General features: G+C 36.5%; 1 protein-coding gene across 1 annotated transcript; it reads right to left on the bottom strand.

Moving 5' to 3' along the window:
- Positions 1 to 18,952: 18,952 nt before the first annotated feature.
- Positions 18,953 to 21,481, bottom strand: LOC149826749 (polygalacturonase At1g48100-like). The gene is made up of 7 exons (XM_090018374.1): positions 20,954 to 21,481; positions 20,712 to 20,879; positions 20,448 to 20,492; positions 20,146 to 20,353; positions 19,994 to 20,075; positions 19,195 to 19,661; positions 18,953 to 19,014 (listed from the first exon to the last, which is right to left on the bottom strand). Exons 1-7 carry the CDS (start codon positions 21,479 to 21,481, stop codon positions 18,953 to 18,955), a joined length of 1,560 nt encoding a protein of 519 aa, XP_089874500.1.
- Between the last annotated feature and the right edge of the window lie 201 nt (positions 21,482 to 21,682).

The following is a 21,682-nucleotide window of genomic DNA, read 5'->3' as shown; positions in this document are numbered from 1 at the left end:
GATCGAGGGTATGCGCAGTGAGGGAGGAGAAAACAGAGATACATAACAGAAAGAGGGAGGTGAATGGGGTAATTGGGAAACGACCTTCATCAAGGGGTTGCTCTATTTTCTGAATTGTTTTTACTGTGCGCAGGTGTTGGGTTAAATAACCTCCCCTTGGTTTTGTTATTTCCCAAACCTTTATTTTTTGTGTTTAATACTATGTGTTTTCGTATTTATGTGTGTTATGTGCCCACCATTTGTGTGGCTCCTTGGATTCTCTTTGTAAGCCCTTGTGACCATATTAGATCCACTATACCACTTGGCCTTTGCCATACGGGGCGAACAAGCATATTCTATCATAACCGGTGTATCATATATCACATATAACACTTCATGACAAAACATGCACCAAATAAACCTGCACAATTTCTTAAGTTATATTAATATCTAAGTATAATGTTTTTCTCACATGCTATAGTTATTTTTTCACATAGATATATGAGTTTTTCATCATTTATTTTCAGTTACGAGGTTTTCACACATGATATGAGTTATTTCTCATATAAGTGTCACCTTTCATTTTCAAGTATGATGATTTTTACATATGCTATGGGTTATTTTTCACATAGCCATCTCTGATTTTTTCATCATCATATGAACCATGATTCTTTTCACATATATGGATTTAACCATGTCATCATCATTTCATGAATTCATTTTACATAACTATATGAGTTTCTCATCATGTCATAATTTAAATCATAACCTTTAATATACAATATTTAAACAAATACATCATATTGTGGGTCTCACTTTCTTAGTTAGCGATGGGGTTCTTTATGACTCTTTCATGATCATATCATAAGACATCATCATGTCCACATACACACTAGTGGAGTACTATGAATTTTCATCAACTCATGGATTCAAGATAAATTATGATTTACCTAACATAGTAAATACTTTCACTATTCAAAATTTCACCATAGAATGCTCTCACTATCCATGTGCATCATCATCACATGCAACATGCTTTATCTTTCATCATGTTGATCATCACCTATTCATTTTGGATCAATGTATCCAGATTCAGACATAAATATAATTACTAAAAATCTGAATATCACCATGTTACATACCATGCATAAAGCTTCTAAAACATGAAAATATCCCTTCATGCATTCTCATACAAACAAACAAACCATAAGGAGCATGATTTATGATGATTATTTATCATCATATGTAAATAAATATACACATGCACGTGCAAATAATAATTCAACTCACACTTTTCTAATGTATTACATTTAAGCAATATGTTCATATTAAGATATCACATGCCAAAATTTAAAGTAAAGCTTAAGTCCTCATATCTATATTCAATTTGGATATGTACCACATCTATAATCAATGAGAGCTATCATTTAGGTATGCCAAACATTATAAGCCTATTCATTTTTTAAGGCTTATGATTTTATCAAATATGATAATAAGCAATTAAACCATAAGTATGTGAACATACAAGTTCAGATCCATTAATGGATCCACACAAAAAATCAATATCCAAATTCATTGGATTTATATGAGTCAATATTCAAAATTGACTTGAGATGTTATCATCAAGTCCAACATGATCCATAATAAAAATAGATCTCATGCAAGTTTAAATAGCTCAAGCGAAACCATGGGTCACAAGACCGTAGTTTAACTTCATATCCTTATGTTCCAAATTCAAATAGATACATACCTCATATTCGATATTATACTTTTTTAGATTCACCACTAGATTCATTCAATAAGAGGTCCCAATAAAGAATTGTTCAAAGTATACATGCATCAAAACATGCATAGTCCCACATAACCAAGTTAAACAAACTTGAATGTCATTATACTAATTTGAAACCACAATAAATTCATATATAATAAAACTAAATAAGGGTTATCCATAAGCACATGCAATAAAGTAATATGCAATCATATAAAATGTTTTTAGTTCTATTATGCGCCTACTTTCAGCAAAATATTCGGATCCATGCTCCAGGATCCACATGCCATGCCCAACAGAACAAGAGGGCCGTCCAGGCTCATGTGGACCCCAGACAACTGACATGGTTGCAGTTGAAGTGGCCCTTTCTCAGAAAGACCAAAAGCCTGACACTTGTCATCATGGGGAGCAGGTTGAGTCACCAGGTGGGTCCTAGGGGGTGTGAATTGAGAAGTCCCAAGGGGCGCCCCCCTCTTCTAGAGAGCCTACCCAAATTAGTTTAATGGTTGTTAGTTTTTTTTAGCTTCTTTAATCTTGTTTCTTGGTGGTTAGTGAGTCATGATTAATGTAGGTCTCTCTCTTGTTTGGTTTATTATTTCCTATTTCTATATGGCTTTTTGAGTGATTATAGACGCATTAGAAGTAGGCTAGACCTCCACTCTATATAAGATGGCTGAAATACACTTTGAGTGCATTGAATAATATTGATTCCATTTTGAATCCATCTCACTTTCTCTCTCTACCCCAGACGTTCCTACCCCTTACTTCTTTCTCTCTCTCAGGTACATGTCCAACACGTCCCTAGCTGATGGTCCGGAATCATCAGAGGGCCCAAGCCCTTCGCAAAGTCCCTTTATCATTTTGAAGCCACCCTACACGAAAAACCGTATGGGAGCCCTGTCAGTCGTGGTTTTGCTGGTCAACCTATTCAGACTTAACCTAGATGTTTTTATAAGTCCTTGGATCTTTTACTTTATCCCTAACCCTAGTTGCAACCTTAACCAAGTTTCTGTCTTTTTTTAGAATTCCCAAAACCCAAAATCGCTCCCTGCCAATCCGGCAGGTCACCTTGTTTAGCCTGTTGACCTCTCCAGCCAACCAGCGTCCCAACCGATTTAGCTAGACCCCAATACCTATACCAGCCCCTATTTCATGATCCTAGGTGACCCTAGAACCCCCGTGTTCAGCCCCTTGCGGATCTGGACCGAACCTCCTTCCCGACATCACTCACCAACCTAGTTTTGACTTGATTGTTTGCCCTATCGTTTCCCTTATCTCACATACAGTCACCATTAGAGACCTTTGACCCTTACCTCACTACGTCAATTAGGTATAACACCCCTGACGTGTCAGCCACAACCCCAAAGAGCCCAGAATCACAAATACGATCCTCTCACTTTTATCGAGATTTATGCATAATTGTTTATCTCTTCTTGATGATTTATATGTCTTTTAATGATCTAATTCTCTTATGATCAATATTTATGTTTTTTTGAAAAAAAATATTGATTTTTTGGATTTATGATTTGATTTCATAAAAATTTATCTTTGAGGTATGCTACTCTTATCTTTCTTAATGATTATCTAATGTTTCTCTTATTCAAAAATATATTTGTTTTAAAAATTTTATAACTATTGAGTTAGGATATTTTTCTTTGTAGAGTTGGAACCTTTGTTTTGTTCTCTCTACAGGTTCTTAAAGATGTGATAGATTAAGAAAGGAAAATCTTTAATATGTCATATCATGAAAATTGAGATAACCGATGAAGGCGTTTGGGGACAATCACCAATGAAGACATTCAAACACTTGTATTTTCAAAATTTTCTAATGCGACATAAAAATTGAGACTTCTAATGAAGACACTTGACTTTAATCCTTCCCGTTGATTCTTTTTGTATTTTCAAACTTTTAGCATATCACACCATAAGTTTGAGGGAGAGTGTTAAGTTATATATATATATATATATATATATATATATATATATATATATTGTTGGTTCATATTGTACATATATACATAATATATATTCATATATATATATATATTCTTTGTAATGGTGTAATAGGTAAATACTCATTAGGAGTATTTTGATAGTTTAAGTCCTTGTAATAGGTTGTGTCCATTAAGGGCACATTAATACATTTACTTTATTCATTTCTTTTTGTCATTTTTTGATTTTATAGGGACTATTTGGTCAAATATCAAATAGAGTTGTTGGGTTCCTTTTTTGACTAATCAACGTAGAGTTGACTAGTCAATAGAGTTGTTGGAAGTCTTTCTCTCTCTTTTGCACCTGTATAAATTAGGGTTTTTATTTTCTTTCATTTCTTAATGCTTCTCTTAAGCATTTAGCTCAATAAGATGAATATTTTTTATGTTTTGTGTTATTTTATTTAGTTGTTTAATGTCTTGAATGCACTTAGTGCTTGTGTTGTGCCTTTGTGCTTTTGTATTATCCCTTGGTTGGACTTATGTACGTACATGCGCACTTTGTATTTATGATCTTGTAAGCCCTTAGATGCCTTCATTTTGTATTTTTGCATATTTTATTACAATGGAAACCCCACTAAATGGGCATGTTGCTTAATAAAACATGTTATTGGATTTTTAGTGTTTTTTCAAAATTCTGACCTTACAAAGGTGATCTATATGCTTGTATTTATAGGAATCAGTTCTTGGAGCATTCATGGATAGTTTTTTTATAAGGTTTCAAAAATCAATGGACTATAATTTTCATAAATTTTTGAGGCTCCAAATACCATTATTTTCATTCAAAATGCATGATCCAAGTGTTGATTTCTAATAAAATCATGTTGAACATAACTATGAGATTGAAATTGCAAAAAAAAAACACACCAGAAATCCAATAGCATATTTCATTTGGCATCATGTCCATTTAGCAGGTTCCCATCTCTCTCTTTCTCTCTCTCTCTCTCTCTCTATATATATATATATATATATATATATATATCGGCGGGGGGGGGGGGGGGGGGACAGTTCAAGGTTGGTGCAATGCATGTACATGTGTATGTATGAGTATGACCAAATCAACAATCCCAACAGAAAATGTTTGACACAAACAAGCAGAAGTTGCAAACAACACATTGCCCATGAGAATAATGGTTGCATGAAAAGTATCAAAAGATTACTCTAGGACTAACACACAAAGAAAACTTAGAAACCACTTTGCACATATGCAAAGATGAATATGGCACCCGACAACCAATGTAGGAGCACATAAAAGGTGGTCTATAGCATAGTTGGCAAACTCGTGACTCGGGCTCAGATCGCCCGACCCTTGACTCTCAGGTCGACTCGTTAACTCAGACAGGTTAGGACACAATTTTTTTAGTGTTTTTTTAAATAATACTTTAAATAGTAAATATAACACTATGTTTACTATAATGTGAATGCAAATAGTCAAGCTCCAAGCAGCAAATTCACTAAATCAAAGCATCAAAGAACAATAACTACAAAATATCTGCATAAAAAATAAATAAGCTTCATAACTGACATAGCCGTATACATAAGAACAATAATGAAAATTGTGAAATGAATATTAATAATTATGTTACACAAGTAGAAATAAAACAAGATAAAATGAACAAGTAAACCAGTAATCACTAGATTCACTACCTTTCTAAGTTTTAATAATTTCTAACAGCATTATGCATTAAAAATTGAAAATCACTAGATTCATCACCTTTCTAACAACATTATGCATGAAAACCTCTAAATGTGCATCGTGTATCGCCTCTTAGATGCTCGCCTTGCAAAGAGAGAGAGAGCATCGGCTCACCTCTCAGACGTTTGCCTCGTAAAGAGAGAGAGAGTGAGCATCAACTCACCTTGTAGAGAAAGAGAGCATAAGCTCGCCTCAGAGAGAGAGAGAGAGAGAGAGAGAGAGAGCATAGGATCACCTCGCCTCGCAGAGAGATAAAGAGAGAGCACCTGGCTGGCGGCAGCATGAGGGATGGCGGCTGCTGGTGGTCGCTGACTGTCGCCCTAGGGTTCGACTCGTAGAAGGGGCGAGAGCCTTCTCGAAAAAAATGTGACTTTAAAGCAGTGAACCAGTTCGTATAAAAGTGAACTAGTTCAAAATCTAAGACAACTCGAAGAATCCGTATCGATTCGCTGAGCCATGGCTCAGTCTTGAATTAGGCGATTCAGCCTAATTTAGGATTGAATCGGTTGACTCGCCTGAGTCAGTCGAGTTGAGCGATTCGTAGCTGATCTACGCCCGAACATGGCTAAAACAAGTTTGGGCTGGATCGATGGCCCAATTACTGAGCGATTCGATCCGACTTGAATGATTCCTGAGTCGGATCGTCGGGTTTGCCAACTATGGTCTATAGAGTGATTGTAATATCGTGTATTTTTATACTATGCCAGACTTTGAAATTTTTGAAAATTTGGCTAAGTGTTGTAGGAACATCGGTAAAACACTCGATGCTAGGTTATGATATTTGAGTCTGGGCTTGGCCAAAGTCTCATTGGCAAGACCTAAATGAGCCAATTAAAAGGTGATAAATTTTTTTATTTTCAACCTTTAAAATCAAACAAAATTCAAGAAAAATTTGGGTTAAATTCAAGCAAAATTCAGAGGCAAAAATCAAATTATATATCGTTAGATGTGTCTTGAAATTATGAATTCAACAATTTTTTATTTGTCTGAATTTAGATTACGGTTGACCCAAAAATCATATTTTTTTCAAAAAAGACCCGCTTCAATGAGACCGGGTCTGGATTGGATCAGATCCATATGATCCATGTTACTATGGATTTGAACTCAGTCCAAGATCCATATTAATTTGAATCTAATCTAGTTTAAGATCTATATAGATTTTAGATCTTGGATCTAGATATAGATGAAATAAAATTAAAGTTGTAAAATCAGTTTAAGATTTAATTTGAAGATATTTAATGTTAAAAAGACTCTCAGAGGGATAATGCAAACTGTAAAATTTTTTGAGTAATTATTAAATAACAAATAATTAATTATTTTAATATTAAAATTAATAAATTCTGAAATTTATTGGGTGAGAGTAGCTAGGTTTTCTAAAGGGGAGAGCCACCCTCTAGGAGAGTTCATAGTTGCCCTGAGATAAAAAAAAAGAAGGTAAGTATTAAGAAAAAGGAAAGAAGTTTGAAAAGTCAAACTAAAATCTAGAGAGATAAGGAAAGAGAGTTGGAGATACACTCCAATATGAAAAGCTCTATCTCGGGCCCCTATTAGAAAACCCTAGAGGCACTCTCTAGAGTCCCTCATTATAAAAACTTCAAAAAAAAAGGAAGAAAAGAGAGAGAGTGAGAGAGAGAGAGAGAGAGAGAGAGAGAGAGAGAGAGAGAGAGAGAGAGAGAGAGAGAGAGGAAGGAAAAGAAGAAGAATGAGGAGATCCACCTTCTTCTCCGAGCATCCGACGATTTTTTCAGTTTTTCTCAATCTTCAAACAAAGTACGGATTCTTTCTTTTGATTCAATTGGGGAAAAAGAGCCTAAATCGGATTTAGATGAGATTTTTAAAGGAATCCATAAAATCTGATTCGATTTTCCATGTTTAAAGTATGAAAAATCGATGTACGCATGGCTCTTTAGGGGTACATCAGATTTAAACTTTTATTTTATGGCAAGAGTATGTTTTATATGTGATCATTGCAATCGTTACTTATGAGATTTAAAAGAAAAGCATACATATTATTTATTTCCGTCGCACACGTGCACTTTACATTGATTTTCTGTTTATGACACTACATATATGTGTATGTATGCATATACATACATATGTGTAAAGGCCTATATATATATATATATATATATATATATATATATATATATATATATATATATATATATAAGGTGCAATCCATGTGAATCGCAGCCGCAATTTGGGCCAGGCTCGACCCAAACCGGGTTTGTTACAACATCCTATATATATTTCAAAGCATGCCCTGACTGGATGCATGATTCTACTTGGCACTTGAATCAAGTGCAGGTAGTACACTGTTTGCCACTTTTGAAAGCCTTGTGGTTCTTAGATTTTATCAGAGCATTCTGAGATTGCCAATCACAATCACAACATTTTCTCAAGTTTAGTGAAAAAATGTGGAAGTGCAAGTTGTCATTGTGATTCTCACTTGAAAATGATTCTCTCTCGACTCCTTTGAAAGTTGGTCACAAGATTCCCCACTTTTGGATTCTCATCTGTGGTTGCTCATTCTATCTGTAACCAAAGCAAACATGTTTTCAACCATATCAAGCTCGTCTTGCTTGTATGGCATTTGTATCAAGTCTCTGCTTACAGAACTTAGGGTGTTTTGGTTCATGGAACTGAAAGCATCTTAAGGGCACATTTGCTTTGGTCACAGGCCAGGATGAACAATGGCAGTTGAGAAAGTAGTTATGATTGTTGATCACAGGTCAATCTTGTGACCAAGATTCACTGGTATCAAGAGATAAGCATTATTGTTTAAAAAAATAGAGAAGACATGATAAAAATGCAATGGCTGCCCTTTTCTCATTTTGGAGTCAACTATCTCTAGTCAAAGTGGTCTTCGTCCCTACCCTAGCAAACAGGGCTGGGAAATGAGACAAGCCACTCATGGCTGGTTCGTGCTTGGCTCTCTCGTAAAATAGGCTGCATGCGATGAAACAAATGATAGGTGTTTTGCTAAACTCAGCTCATATGGTTAGACTCATTAAGTAGCAACGAGCATACTTTAGATCTATTTTTATTACGGACAATGGCGTAGATGGCGCTAACTTTTAGCACAACCATAACTGACTACGAACTAAAAAATATAACAAACATGACCAATTTACTTTTTTCTTGACAGTTTTGCTCTTTTCTTTGGTCAAATTCATTGATTTTTTCAGGTGACAATACATGACACTTGATTTTTTCATCAACAGCTTACATGGTACCTGATTTTTTTAGGTGATATTATTACGTGACAACTTACCTGGTACCTGATTTTTGTTGGAATAAGTGGTAACCAAAACAAGATTTAGGAAAAACAAGATTCTAAGTTTAGAGGCACGTTCTTAAGATCGCTATCTTTAGAACTTCAATCGTCCCACTTCGAGAATTTAGAAGATATGAAAAGGTTTGTTACGATTGAGTTTTCAGGATACAAGTAGGCTTGAACCTTAAGAGAGTCACTGCTTCGCAAGATCAAGTAACCTCTCCCACACTTGAACTTGGCAAGCCAAATCGAGAACAAAAAAATGGAAAGATAAAGCTTAAGAATTCAGAAAAATATGATGATTCAAAAGATGAAAAATGATGAAATTTATAGACTTTAGGATGATCAAGATGTTTTTGTGATAAATGAAATTAAAGGCCATAAATTCAAATGTTTGAATTTTGGATGAAAATGATCCTGAACGGTCACCCACCTTTGACTAACGATCAAGGACCTCTAAAACCGTCCAACAGTCACAATGCCCCTTAAATGCTATATAAATGCATTTTTAAAGTCTTTTAAATGTTCAAACCATTTGAAAAATGAAAAATCAAAAAATGGCTTGGTCAAAGCAAACTTTAGCACCTCACATGTGCCTCACACCACTGTAAGCATGTGAATGCAAAATGTGCTATTAAAATGCCAAATTGTACCTCAAGCGCTCTTGCACATGAAGCAAACTTTAGCACCACACGTGCACAACATAACAATATTCGCAAGTCACCCTAACGTACACGGTTTACCAAAGTAAAGAATAGATAACACACACTCTATTTAAGCCACCAGAAAAATTTCTCCCATTTAGATATGAGACTAAATATTTTCAAAGCACTTTTGGTGGAAAACAATACGTCACCAAAACTTTACAAATATATTATATTTTGAAACTTTTTCCAACAACTTTTTCAGATGACAATTTAGATAAGTCGTTTAATCAAGGTGCCTAATTTTTCAGGCAACAGAAAGGCATGAAGGAAAAAATCAAATGGCCAGATTTGTCATATTATGAGTCATGAATTGGCCATGTTTGTCATCGCACTTCTAGTCTCGGCCTAAACATGGATGGTGCCAAAAGTGTGTGCCATCTACGTCTTTGTTAATTTTTACTACATAGTGTAGTGCAGAACAAATGAATGAAGTGCTTTACTTGCAAGCAATAGGTTTAGAATTCAAATGGTATTGCTTTCAGTTTTCAAACAAGTTTTTTTTTTTTTTAAATGAGTCACTTGTTGCTTGGCTCAATGATTCTAGACTTCAAATCCTATTACTTGCAAGCAATAGGTTTAGAAGTCAAATTCTATTGCTTTCAGTTTTCAAGCACTTTTGTTTTTTAAGAGCCAGATATTGCTTGGCTCAACAATTCTAGAATTCAAATCCTATTACTTCCAGCTTCGAACGTCTTTCTTTGGTAAGTGAGCCAACTTGAGCTCATTCCAGCTTCAAGATCTCATACAGCTCTTTTACCATCCCTACTAGCAAAGGGCGATCACCAACTTAGCTGTCAAATCAAAAAAAGAAATGATAAAAGAAAAAAATCATTCCATGGAGTAAGATTCTCAGTTCCATGAGTCAAACATGCTATTTTATAAGTAAATGATCCATGTATTCATGATTTTGTGTGGCATTGAATATATGTTACCATTGTTGTTTGCCTAAGAACCTGCTTTAATCCATTAACTCTCTCTCTCTCTCTCTCTCGTACATGCTTGTGTGTATGTATAGGAAAGGCACAAAATTATTGAGCTGAAAATCATAGGATTCAGCAATTTATCGACTCAATTCCACTACATAGATGCTTTCAACATGGTTTGTTTTCTACGGAATAAACCTTGGATCGTATTATTTGTACCTAAAAATATGATTTTTTGAGTAGTGAAATTTTAGTGCACTGTTGGCCATTGATTTTAGAAGCACTTGAAAAGCTTATTTACATGTCACAATCACATGATTCAAAACTATTTTTTTACTAAACAACTTATAGATTGCATCCATAAGGTCTGATACCAAAAAATATGAAAAAAGTGATATATACTAAAAAATTCCATGCCTTCAGTAGCACCACACACGGGTTCAGATCTAGTTGGGTAGTGCCCACCCTGACTCATCTGAGTGGTTGGCTAGTGCCCACCCTGACTCTATGTATGGTCGGGTCAAGGTGGGCACACCTTGATCCGACCCACGCCCCTCCTCCTCCCACATCCCCAACCCTCTCTCTCTCTCTCATACTTAGCACTAACAGCTGTGCAACACTCCTTGATGCTCTCTCTCTCTCTAAACTTTACTAGATTAGGTTCGGCTGTCCACCATCTGGCAGCCTTTCTGCTGCATAACCCGAGCCCTGGTGGTTGAGACATTGTCTTCTTTCCAAACTTTTTTTTCAAAAGATTTGATAGAGTTATGATTTCAAGGTTTTTTTTCAATTAGACTAATGTATTGTTAGGGTTTAGGTTCTTGATGTAGTTTTTTTTTTTAATTACTATGAATGTTTTGTTAATGTTTCTTGGTTTTTTTTTTTTCAGTTAGCATTAGGCACGAGTAATGAACATTCTGTTTTGGTTAGAATATTAGAGTTTTTTTTCAATTGGCTTAAATCTATGATTTTGTTTGGACTTTGGGTATATATTGATTAGGGTTTTTCCAAATGACTTGAATATGTATGTAATTAAGGTTTTAGGGTATTTTGTGCTATTTTTTTTTCAATTATCATTAAGCATGATTCCATTATGAAGGCTTAATTTTGGTTATCAAATCTTTAAATCTTTGACTTTTATAAGAATTTAAATTTTTTATTTTGGTTTGTTAAAAGCTTACATATTTAATTTGGAGTTTTTTTAATTAGAATATTTATGAATGATGCTTGTTAGGATTTAGGGTTTTGATTTGGTGTTTTTATATCGTCATAAACTGATAGTTTATGGTTATAGGGTTTATGCGTGTTTTTTAATTACCATTAGACATGAATCGATGAATATTTATGATTTGATTTTGATTAGAATATTAGACATTTTTTATTAATTAACATAAATCATAATTTTTTATGTTTGTTGGAATTGAGGTTTTGATTTGGTTTTTTTAGAATGACATAATATTTGGTTGTGGTTTTAATTTATGAAGCTTGCAGGATTAGAGTTTTGTTTTTTTTAATATCATGAATTAGAATAATTTATTAGTAATTAATTTTTTTACTTTGCATTTGTGCCCACCCCTAAGTTAGAATTCTGGCTCTGCCCCTCACCACACACACACACACACACACACTATATATATATATATATATATATATATATATATATATATATATATATATATATATATATATATATATATATCAAAATTAACATCCTTGTGTTATCCAAACTCTAGGCGACCAATTTGTATTGTACTTGGACCTCCTAACACATAACATCCAATATTTTTTAAAATGGTTTGTAGAATTTATTTTTTTCCTTTTCTTTTTGATAAAATGGGGAACCACCATTTTGATTTGGGTGTCACATTTGCCATGGCCTTGCTTCAGTGTACGTGGTGTAAAACTCCACAAGTACTACCCAAGCTCACATGGTATATATAGTTTCTCATTGGCTTCAGGCTTGCGGCAAGGGACGCACACCCTAAGTAGGGATGACAGTGGACCGGAGAGGGGGACGGGGGACAAGGCCTCCACCCCCACCCCATTTTAAAATTTGACCCTCTATCCCCGTCTCCATCCCCGCATGGGTTTTGATTTTAACCTCCATCCCTTCCTCCATCTGTGTTTCACGTCCTTCATCCTCGGTCCAAACGGGACAAAGCGGGTCCTGTTTCCCCTCAGTCCATTGTCATCCTTAAAGAGTATTTTAGCATTTTATTAGCAGGGATCGGGGGGACAGGGCGGGGCGGAGTAAGACGAGGTGGAGGAAAGCGTAAGTCCATCCTCGCACGGGTTTTGATTTTAACCTCCATCCCTGCCTCCATCTCCGTTTCATGTCCTCCATCCCCTATCCAAACGAGGCGAGGTGGGGCCCCATTTTTCCCCTTTCCACTGCCATCCATAACCCTAGGTATCGAACTTACAAACATTATTTAACTTGAATGTCTTTTGCCTCATGAGTCTAGAGCTGGGGCTAATGCTAAGTTATACTATGAAACTTTGGGAGAGGGTGATTGAGTCTAGGTTGAGGAAGGTTGTCATGATATCGGAGAATCAATTTGGTTTTATGCCTGAAAGATCAACTATGAAAACTATACATCTTCTTAGACAACTTATTGAGAGATATAGAGAGAGGAACAAAGATTTGCATATGGTTTTTATTGATTTGGAGAAGGCATACGATAAAGTACCTAGGGACATTCTCTAGTGAACAATGATGAAGAAAGGTGTTTCTCTCAAATACATTAGTATAATTAAAGATATGTATGACGGAGTAATAACCAATGTCCGCACTTGTGGAGGGGTGATAACCAATTTTCTTATAACGGTTGGGTTACGTCAATGATCTGCTTTAAGCCCTTTCCTATTTGCTATAGTGATGGATGAGTTTACGAGATCAATTCAAGAAAATGTGTCGTGGTGTATGTTGTTTGTTGATGATATTGTTTTGATTAATGAGTCTAGAGCTGTGGTTAATGCTAAGTTAGAATTATGGAGATAGACATTGAAAGCAAGAGGTTTTAAGTTGAGTAAGAGTAAGACAGAATATATGAAATGTCGGTTTAGTAAGCAACGAAATAGTGATGGGAGTGTAGTGAAGCTTGGTGAGCAAGAAATACTGGTGGATGATTGTTTCAAATATTTAGGATTTATCATTCAAAAGTATGGAGAAATTGATGGAGATGTAAATCATAGGATAAAGGTTGAGTGGATGAAATGGAAAAGTGCAACTGGAGTGTTGTGCGATCGTAGAATGCCATTGCGGTTGAAGAAAAAGTTTTATAGGACGACTATTAGGCCCGCTTTACTATATGGTATGGAATGTTGGGCTGCCAAGAGACATCATATTCAAAAAATGAGTGTAGCTGAGATGCGTATGCTTAAATGGATGTGTGGAAATACAATAAAAGATAAGATTCGGAACGAAGAGATACGTAAAAAGGTAGGCATTGCACCCATTGAAAATAAGATGAGAGAGAATCATTTATGGTGGTTTGGACATATTCGTCGAAGGCTTAATGATGTTCCAGTTAGAAGGATGAAGAAATGAAAAAATATATTAGTTAAAAGAGGTCGGGGTAGGCCTAGAAAGACATGGATGGAGATGATAGGAAAGGATATGAATGCTTTGAACCTCACCGAGGACATGGCATTGGATAGAAATGATTGGAGGAGAAGGATTCATGTGGAAGACCCAGAATGATTTTCTTTTTTGGTTCATATCGCCGACCCCAATTGTTTTGGGATGAAGGCGTAGTTATTGTTGTTTTGTTGTGAATGTCTTAAGCCTGCACACCTAACCAGGTGTGCGGAACTGTTGTGGACATATAATTTGTTTGCTCCATTAATCGTGCATATGGTTCATACGAAGGAATGCATTTTCTCTCACTTAGCCATTCTTCTACTCATATTACGATCACCATCTCTTGCATGCCGGAAATTTGTTGATCCAAAAGAAGAAAATGCAAATACAAAAGATTGACCTTAATCAGATAACCCTCTTTGTATCTTCATCAAACATCCCTCCCTAGTTCCTCTCTGTAAGACTTGGACCAGGACCCAATTGAGGCCCATTAGGTATTGGATCTGGAGCTGCCTGATCCGATCCATATAGAATCCTAATTCTAGGACGTAGACACTTTTAGGCAATAACTGAGTAGTAGATTATTGTGAAAAAAGTGCAATATTATTATTAGTTTTTTGATAAGCAAAAGGTGCAATATTATTGTGTACAAAAGATCCTCCATCGCCAAAAGAGGATGAAGATTATGGCTGGTTAGTTGTTTGGACCACTATCATATATATGTTTTGCTTCCCTATTTTTGTGCTTTTACATCACTCGAAAAAGTACTTGTATCAATATGTGGTCACTTTTTGAGCGAATCTTGTAGGTAGCCAAAGTGGTGGTTTATGTATTGTCTAAGCTTGAAACGTGGACCGTTGATCTAAATAAATATAGTAGTTAAGATCTGATTTCTCTGAAGGCACTTCTTTTACCTGAATTGTGGGTTCCACTGTAGATTCGAGCATGCACCTGGTTTTCAACAGCCTAGATTGGTATTTCATCAAGAACCATGCAATCATAGAGCATTTAAGCCCAAGCATGGCCACTCTCTTGGGGGAAAGGGGTAAGCTCATAGAGTTTTATGCTGTCAAGACAGCGACCGTAAGTACAGCAGGCAGAGCCAGCGTGGTTAGGTCTCGGTTCCTCGGGGCGGTTTCTCGGTCTCTGTTCCTCGGGGCGGTTTCTCGGTGTAAATATATAAAAAAAAAACAGCACACTTTAATCCAATACAAAAATTGATCAGTTTCAATTTTTCCATGATGAAATTCTTTATCTTTGCAATCCCTCTTACACTAGCTGAACCTGACAAACAACATGCTAATGCCCTAATCATTTAGCACTCAAACCATATTTATTTGCCAATCTTATGCTACGCAGGACACCGGCAACATGTATATATACATACAAATTTATTATGGTGTCATTTAGAAATTAATTACTAAGATAGCCGATCCCAAGATGTAGGCCATCGATCTCAAAAATCTGACGGCCACCATGATCCTCTCATGGTGGGGCCATTTTTCCATGCAAGATGTGGGACCACCATTAGTCTTTGGATAAAATAAATTTTTTTTTTTTTCAAAAAAGATTTGATTACCCAAGACAAGATGAGATCATGGCCCCCTCGTGGAAGGACTTGGCTTTTGGGAGTCAATTAAGTATGTTAGTTGGCGTAAGCCATTTTACTAAGAGGATGACTGGAAAGGAGAAACCCCAAAAAGAAGAAGAAAAATTAGGAGGAAAGGAGGCTCGTGCACCGCCTTCTTTTTGCCTTTCTAAATGCACGTCAGCCCATGATTTCTTGCTAGCCGTTGCGCGTGCCTAATACAACCACTCGCACCCATAGAGAGAGAAATAGAGATAGAGAGAGATATTTGGCCAACCCCACTGGAAGCACGCACACTTCCCTTCATAGCTACCAATCATCCTCTCTCTCTCTCTCTCTTCAGTGCACCTAAATTATTCCATATATATATATATATATATATATATATTCTGTGCCATTCTATTGGACATCATTCTATCCCACTTGGACAAACTTGCTACCACTACCTTTCAACTTAGAGAGAGTGGAGCAATATTGACCGACCGCGAATAGTGAACCTTACAAAGTTGTTTTTGTAGTTAAAAAATTGCCAAAAATAAAAAGATAATACACAAGGAAAAAATCCCAAATTTTCTAAAATAATCCCCCCCCCCTCTCTCTCTCTCTGGAAATCATAGGTGTAGGTTGCATTTGCTCAATGTGACCCCATAAATGTCTTCAACATTGTTTTCTAAGGATTGCAATTTGGATCATGTGTTGTTTTTTTTTTCATGCGAAAGTGTGATACTCTCTCTCTCTCTAAAAAAATGTATAAAATTTGATTTTTAAAGCTCTTCAAAAACCATTATGTGCATCTTTGTCACATGATCGAAAAACTTATTTTCTACTAACAATGTAGATACATAATCTCTATAGGGTTTAATTTGACAAAATAACTGTTTTTTCCAAAGTGCAAGACATCTCAATCAAAGTAGCACAACTCTTTTAGTCCAGTGATCACATTCAATCCCCTCTATTGACCAAACCATTTACCAGTCATCTCACAATAAAATCATGAGAAAACAATCTTACTTCGAAACAGTGATTTCTACTTTCACTACGGGGTGGAACCGTCTCTTTCAGATCAGTGAATCCGAACCGATGAATGAGATATGGAAAGTTGGTGGTCACTAGCTTTGATTTTAAGAAGTGTTGAAAATAGCATTGCTATATCGCACCATAAGTATTGTTAGCCTGACTCTAGGTCAGCATTCTATGGGCTATAGCCAGTATGAACAATTTTAGTTGGTTCCATTTAATTTGGTTAATTAATTATAAAAATAAGTAATCATATCTAAATCATAAGTCACAAAAGGCTGATTTTCAAGATGGGCGTGGATGTAATTTGATTTAACCATCGCATGACCTTGGGAAAGACACTTATAATACTCACAGCACCCACAAATTAGAAATGGAAAACTCATATTATAAGCATTCTTACAAAAATATAAATCTTTACAAAAGTTTGCCAAACATAGACCAATTTAATTACCCCTAGAGAGAGAGAGAGACGAACGAAACATCAACATTACTAAGACAAAGGGTCAACAAACGTTGAGCCCGCGAGCAAACAAACAGCAGAATCAAACCAAGGGCCGAAAACACGAAAGCAAACAGAAAAACATAGACAAAAGTCCAAAAAAGAACGAAAATCTGACAAATTCAGCCAGGGGTCAAGAGGAAGAGAGGGCGGCTGAAGGCGATGGAGACCAGGGCAGCAGAGGCGCAAAATTGCGTACACATCAGCCAAGATGCAATGCATGAGCTTATTTGGGTTGAGAGAGAGAGAGAGAGGCCAACTACCCCCTTCTTTACACTGCCTCTATTTGGGCTGGCGATATTCAGCACCATGGCGCTGCAAAGGGTTCCCTGCATTGCATTGACATTTAAATACAGAATTAGTGGATTGTGATTTGGGTACCTGTGGCTTATCTCTCTCAACAGCAGCCTCATGCCATCGAATTTGAAAACTGACATGAATGACACGGTAGTGGGATGCTGCACTTCTATGGATAATGGTTACATGTGTCATATGTCTGGCTATAACAAGGTAAACAATGCCCTTGTCCACGAAAATTACATACTGCAAAATTGCAAATTGAAAGATGTCTTAAATCAGCAGAAAAGGGGTGTACCTTTTTGTTTCTCCAACTTATTGAACTAGTACAATGAAAATGGGATATCCATCTCATATCCATATTCAAGATATCAATGCCCGGATATTCATGTACTTGAGGTGGTGTTGCAGGAGCGAAGCCCACTGAACTGGGTTCATGGGATTATTTGATATCCATACTTTTAGTTTAGACATTTTCTTGTATTGAGTACTTTGTAATAGATATTAAATCCAAGTAATTGATCAGGATCTCATTTTAACAATTTAGTAAGATTAGGATTTGCTTTCCTAGCTAGTTAAATGCTTATCCAAATAGAAAACCTGAATCATATTGTAACATCTCTCTATATATAGATGAGAGAGGGTTAAGAGTCCAAATCAGAGAGCCCAGTTACCTAGTTTATTTGAATTTCCTGTTATTTCTCTGCTCTAGATATTTTTAGATAATCAAAGTTTTTGTTAGTCTTATGTAAATCTAGTGACGGATGTACATCAGATGGTCAGGTCATGTCCTATTTCATGGATTTTGCATATATTCTTATTGGGTGCGAGGGGTCTAATCTCATGTGTTGTTTGGCCACAGGTTGCTTTTGCATAAACATGTATTATACTTTTCATGGTTGACGCTCGTGCATGACCATGAGATCCTTCCCTACTCCCAAATTGCCAATTTAGCATGCCGGATAGTGCAATGATAAAACTTAATAACAGTTATTGTTTTATGCACATAGTTTAGTTTCTTTTGGATATTAAACACAAGATCTCTCCATCATTAACAGAGCAGAAAAGACAATTTGGGCTGTAGGAGAAAGTCCTCTGTTCACCACGTGAATAATGGAAACAATGTTGCCATGCCATCTAATTTCCTCAGTAACCCTCTTCAAAACTGTAATATTCAGACTGCACCGTAATCATTGGAGTTCATGAACTTGGTCACCTTTCACATGACATCCAATGCACATTCAGCTAACTGGTGACTTGCTTTTCACCGAGTAACGAGTTAAGATTGAACTGAGTTAAGTCATTGGTTGTCAACTAAGGTTCCACTCTCCTTGGGTCCCCATCGGCTCATACCTACTTTAGCTTCATCATGGTGACCAAAAGCTGGACCTTTTTCCTCTTTTTAGTCAAGTACTAATGGTGGCTTCACCTTTCCTCTTATTAAATGACATTTAACTTATTTACTCCAAGATTCTCTGAGGAAAATTCAAAGAAATCAATTTAAAGTTTCTGAAAAGTACTGGTTCTAACATTAGTTCATTTCATTTTTACCATCACCCACAAGCATAGTAGTGAAATGTTCGACATTAATGATCTCAACATTAGTTCATTTAACTTTTTACCATCATCCACAAATATAGTAGTGAAAGATTTGACAATAATCAACTTCATTGGTTGGTACACTACATACGGTATTAAGAGTTGCTCTACCTAAGAACTATGTTTGTTTCTTTTTACTAATTAGCACTAACATTTTACACCAGAAAGGAAGCTCATAACTTCCATATTTCTTGCAGCATAACTATGTATTAACAGTCCTTCATAAATTAGTTCAGCATCTTTCCATTGAACTCTCTATGGTTCTTATAGGAAGTCCTTCTAGTAAGCATGAAATTGGGGGGATAGTGAGAGTTTGCGACTCGCCATAAACATTCCAACAGAAGGGATCCTGTAGTAATTCACCCTGGGAAGGCAGGAGCTCAATATCTGCTAATGTTATGTTGGTACATGGAGCTGAGTCACTGCAAGCAAATCGCATTGGCGGGCTCCGGATATCGTAAGTGCCTTTTATACTTCGGTAAGCTATGTCTGATACAAGCACAGCAGAAGTCCGGTTTGTGCAACTCTTGCTAAGACAGTAGTACTGATCTATTAAAATTGGGTTCCTCACTTTGTCCATAACCACATTTCTGAAATTTACAGATGAAACTGAGCCACTCCCTCCTTGCCATGTCTTGATCCTTAGACCATTATCTGAGTGTTTGATGATGGCATCAGTTACAGTTATGTTTGACACGCAGGCATGTGAATTGTGATTGCCAAGGCTTCCAATGCTGAAGAGTTCAATAAGAATTGAATTTTGTTAGCGTACATGAGAAAAGCAGTGGAAAAGAAGTTGAGCAGGACTAATTTCCATTTTAATTGGCCATTGCTCATTTAACAATGGGAGTTTGAGTTTTCAAAATTCACTTTAAGAAGAGCCTTAAAAAAATGAAAACATATTTTAAAGGTAAAAAGATAACAATGGCAGAAAAGCATTTGAACGACAAGTTTATGTTCTCTCTCTTGGAAAACTTCCGTAATGTTCTAAAATTCTTTTAGAGAGTTCTTCCTGTTGCTGCATAAATTTGAAAGAATAATTAGTATTTCTAAGCAGAGGGTCTACCTGATTCCATGGCTAGGCCCACATGTGATATTTCGAATATCAACATTTAAACATCCTGCTCCAATGGACACGCAATCGTCACCTGGGAGAGTTTGACATTGTAAGTCGAGAACCAAGGATGAAGCTGAGGAACTTTTGAGGCAAGAGCTTACCACTGGATATCAGTGAGTTGTAAATTCCTACAGACTGTGTGTTCTCAATATGAATCCCATCTGTGTTTGGACTTAAAGCCGGTGAGCTTATCGAAATGCTGTCAATAATAACAGAAGTACAGCTATCGAATCGGAAATGAAACTGAGGGCTGTTGATCATCTTCACTCCTTTCACTGTTAAATTCGAGCTTTCGAAGAACCGAATGGCCTATACCATAAGAAAAAGAACAACATTATTATCACATTCAATCAGTTCTCTCTGTATTGACTGGAGGAACATGATCAAGCCATGGGATTCTTACAATAGGACTATCACAAGGCCCAGGTAATGTGGTTCCATTGACTCCCTGCAGGGATCATAACCAAATGGATCAACCCAATGAATTTTCAGAGTATATATATATATATATATATATATATATATATATATATATATATATATATATATATATATATATATATATATATATATATATATATATATATATATATATATATATAGAGAGAGAGAGAGAGAGAGAGAGAGAGAGAGAGAGAGAGAGAGAGAGAGAGAGAGAGTATCATACTCTGTGTGGTTTGCAAGGAAGGTTCCACCATTTTTCACCTCTTCCATCTATTATCCCCTGTCCCTTGAGTGTCATTCCATGTATTCTGTAGAACACAAGCCATTGCCTTTTGCTACTTTTTTCAGGCCAAGAATCTGGCCCATCTGGTGGAGTCATAACACCGTCGACCTTCAAAGATGATTAAAAAGCATAAATTTTAGTAGAAATACTCTGAGGGTCATATAAGTTGAACTCACACCCACCTGAAATACAAGTCCTTCTTGACAAGGACCAGAAAATATGGTGGGCTGAACCAGGTAAGTGTGACCAGCAGGAACAAATAAAATGGCTGAGTTTGCTTGGCAAGCTGCTTCCCAGGCTAACTTAAACGCCTCAGTGTCATTGGTAACAGAGTCCCCAACGGCACCAAATGATCTTACATCAAAAATGCAGGGAGAGTAAGAAGAGTTGCCGCCGCAGACCGCGCCAGTAGGCTCTGGTGCAGCACTGGGGGGCTGGGGTGGAGGGTAATAAGGGGCACCTCTACGGGGCTGGGGTGGAGGGTAATAAGGTGCACCTCTAGAGGGCTGGGGTGGAGGGTAGTAATGTGCACCGGTAGGGGGCAGATATGGAGAGTATGAAGGTTCCGAACTAGGGGGTTGGGATGGAGAATAAGAAGGGGGTCCAGCATGAAAATGCCAGTGTTTGCTTCGAGGATGAGTTCTACCTTGAGGACATGGAAATAGAAGGAAGGAAATGAGGAAAACCAGTGAGACCATTGTAGTTTTCATGGTTGCAAATTTGTAGCATGCAGTACTAATACAGTAATATAGTTGATGCAATGAACCTAAAGGGTGAAATACTTGAAAATGAAAGGACCAACTTCAGGGTGGTATATTTTTAGTCTTCTGGAATACAGAATGAGAATGTTCAGGGGTATCATGTATACCAGGACAAACCGACACCTTCAAAGGCTGGGATTGTTGTTTGTG

The sequence above is a fragment of the Nuphar pumila genome, chromosome 10 (assembly GCF_984573655.1).
Source record: "Nuphar pumila chromosome 10, dmNupPumi1.hap1.1, whole genome shotgun sequence".
NCBI classification, from domain to species: domain Eukaryota; kingdom Viridiplantae; phylum Streptophyta; class Magnoliopsida; order Nymphaeales; family Nymphaeaceae; genus Nuphar; species Nuphar pumila.
The sequence above is the reverse complement of the archived record's forward strand: the minus strand, read 5'-3'. Positions and strand labels throughout refer to the sequence as shown.

What these genes read in the sequence shown, in the direction of transcription:
- LOC149826749 (XM_090018374.1), bottom strand. Translation starts at nt 21,481, where the DNA reads ATGAAAACTACAATGGTCTCACTGGTTTTCCTCATTTCCTTCCTTCTA. An exon ending in TTCCTTGCAAACCACACAGA is followed by an intron (nt 20,493 to 20,711) that starts GTATGATACTCT and finishes TGATCCCTGCAG; the next exon opens with GGAGTCAATGGAACCACATT. An exon ending in CTTACTAGAAGGACTTCCTA is followed by an intron (nt 19,015 to 19,194) that starts TAAGAACCATAG and finishes TTAATACCGTAT; the next exon opens with GTAGTGTACCAACCAATGAA.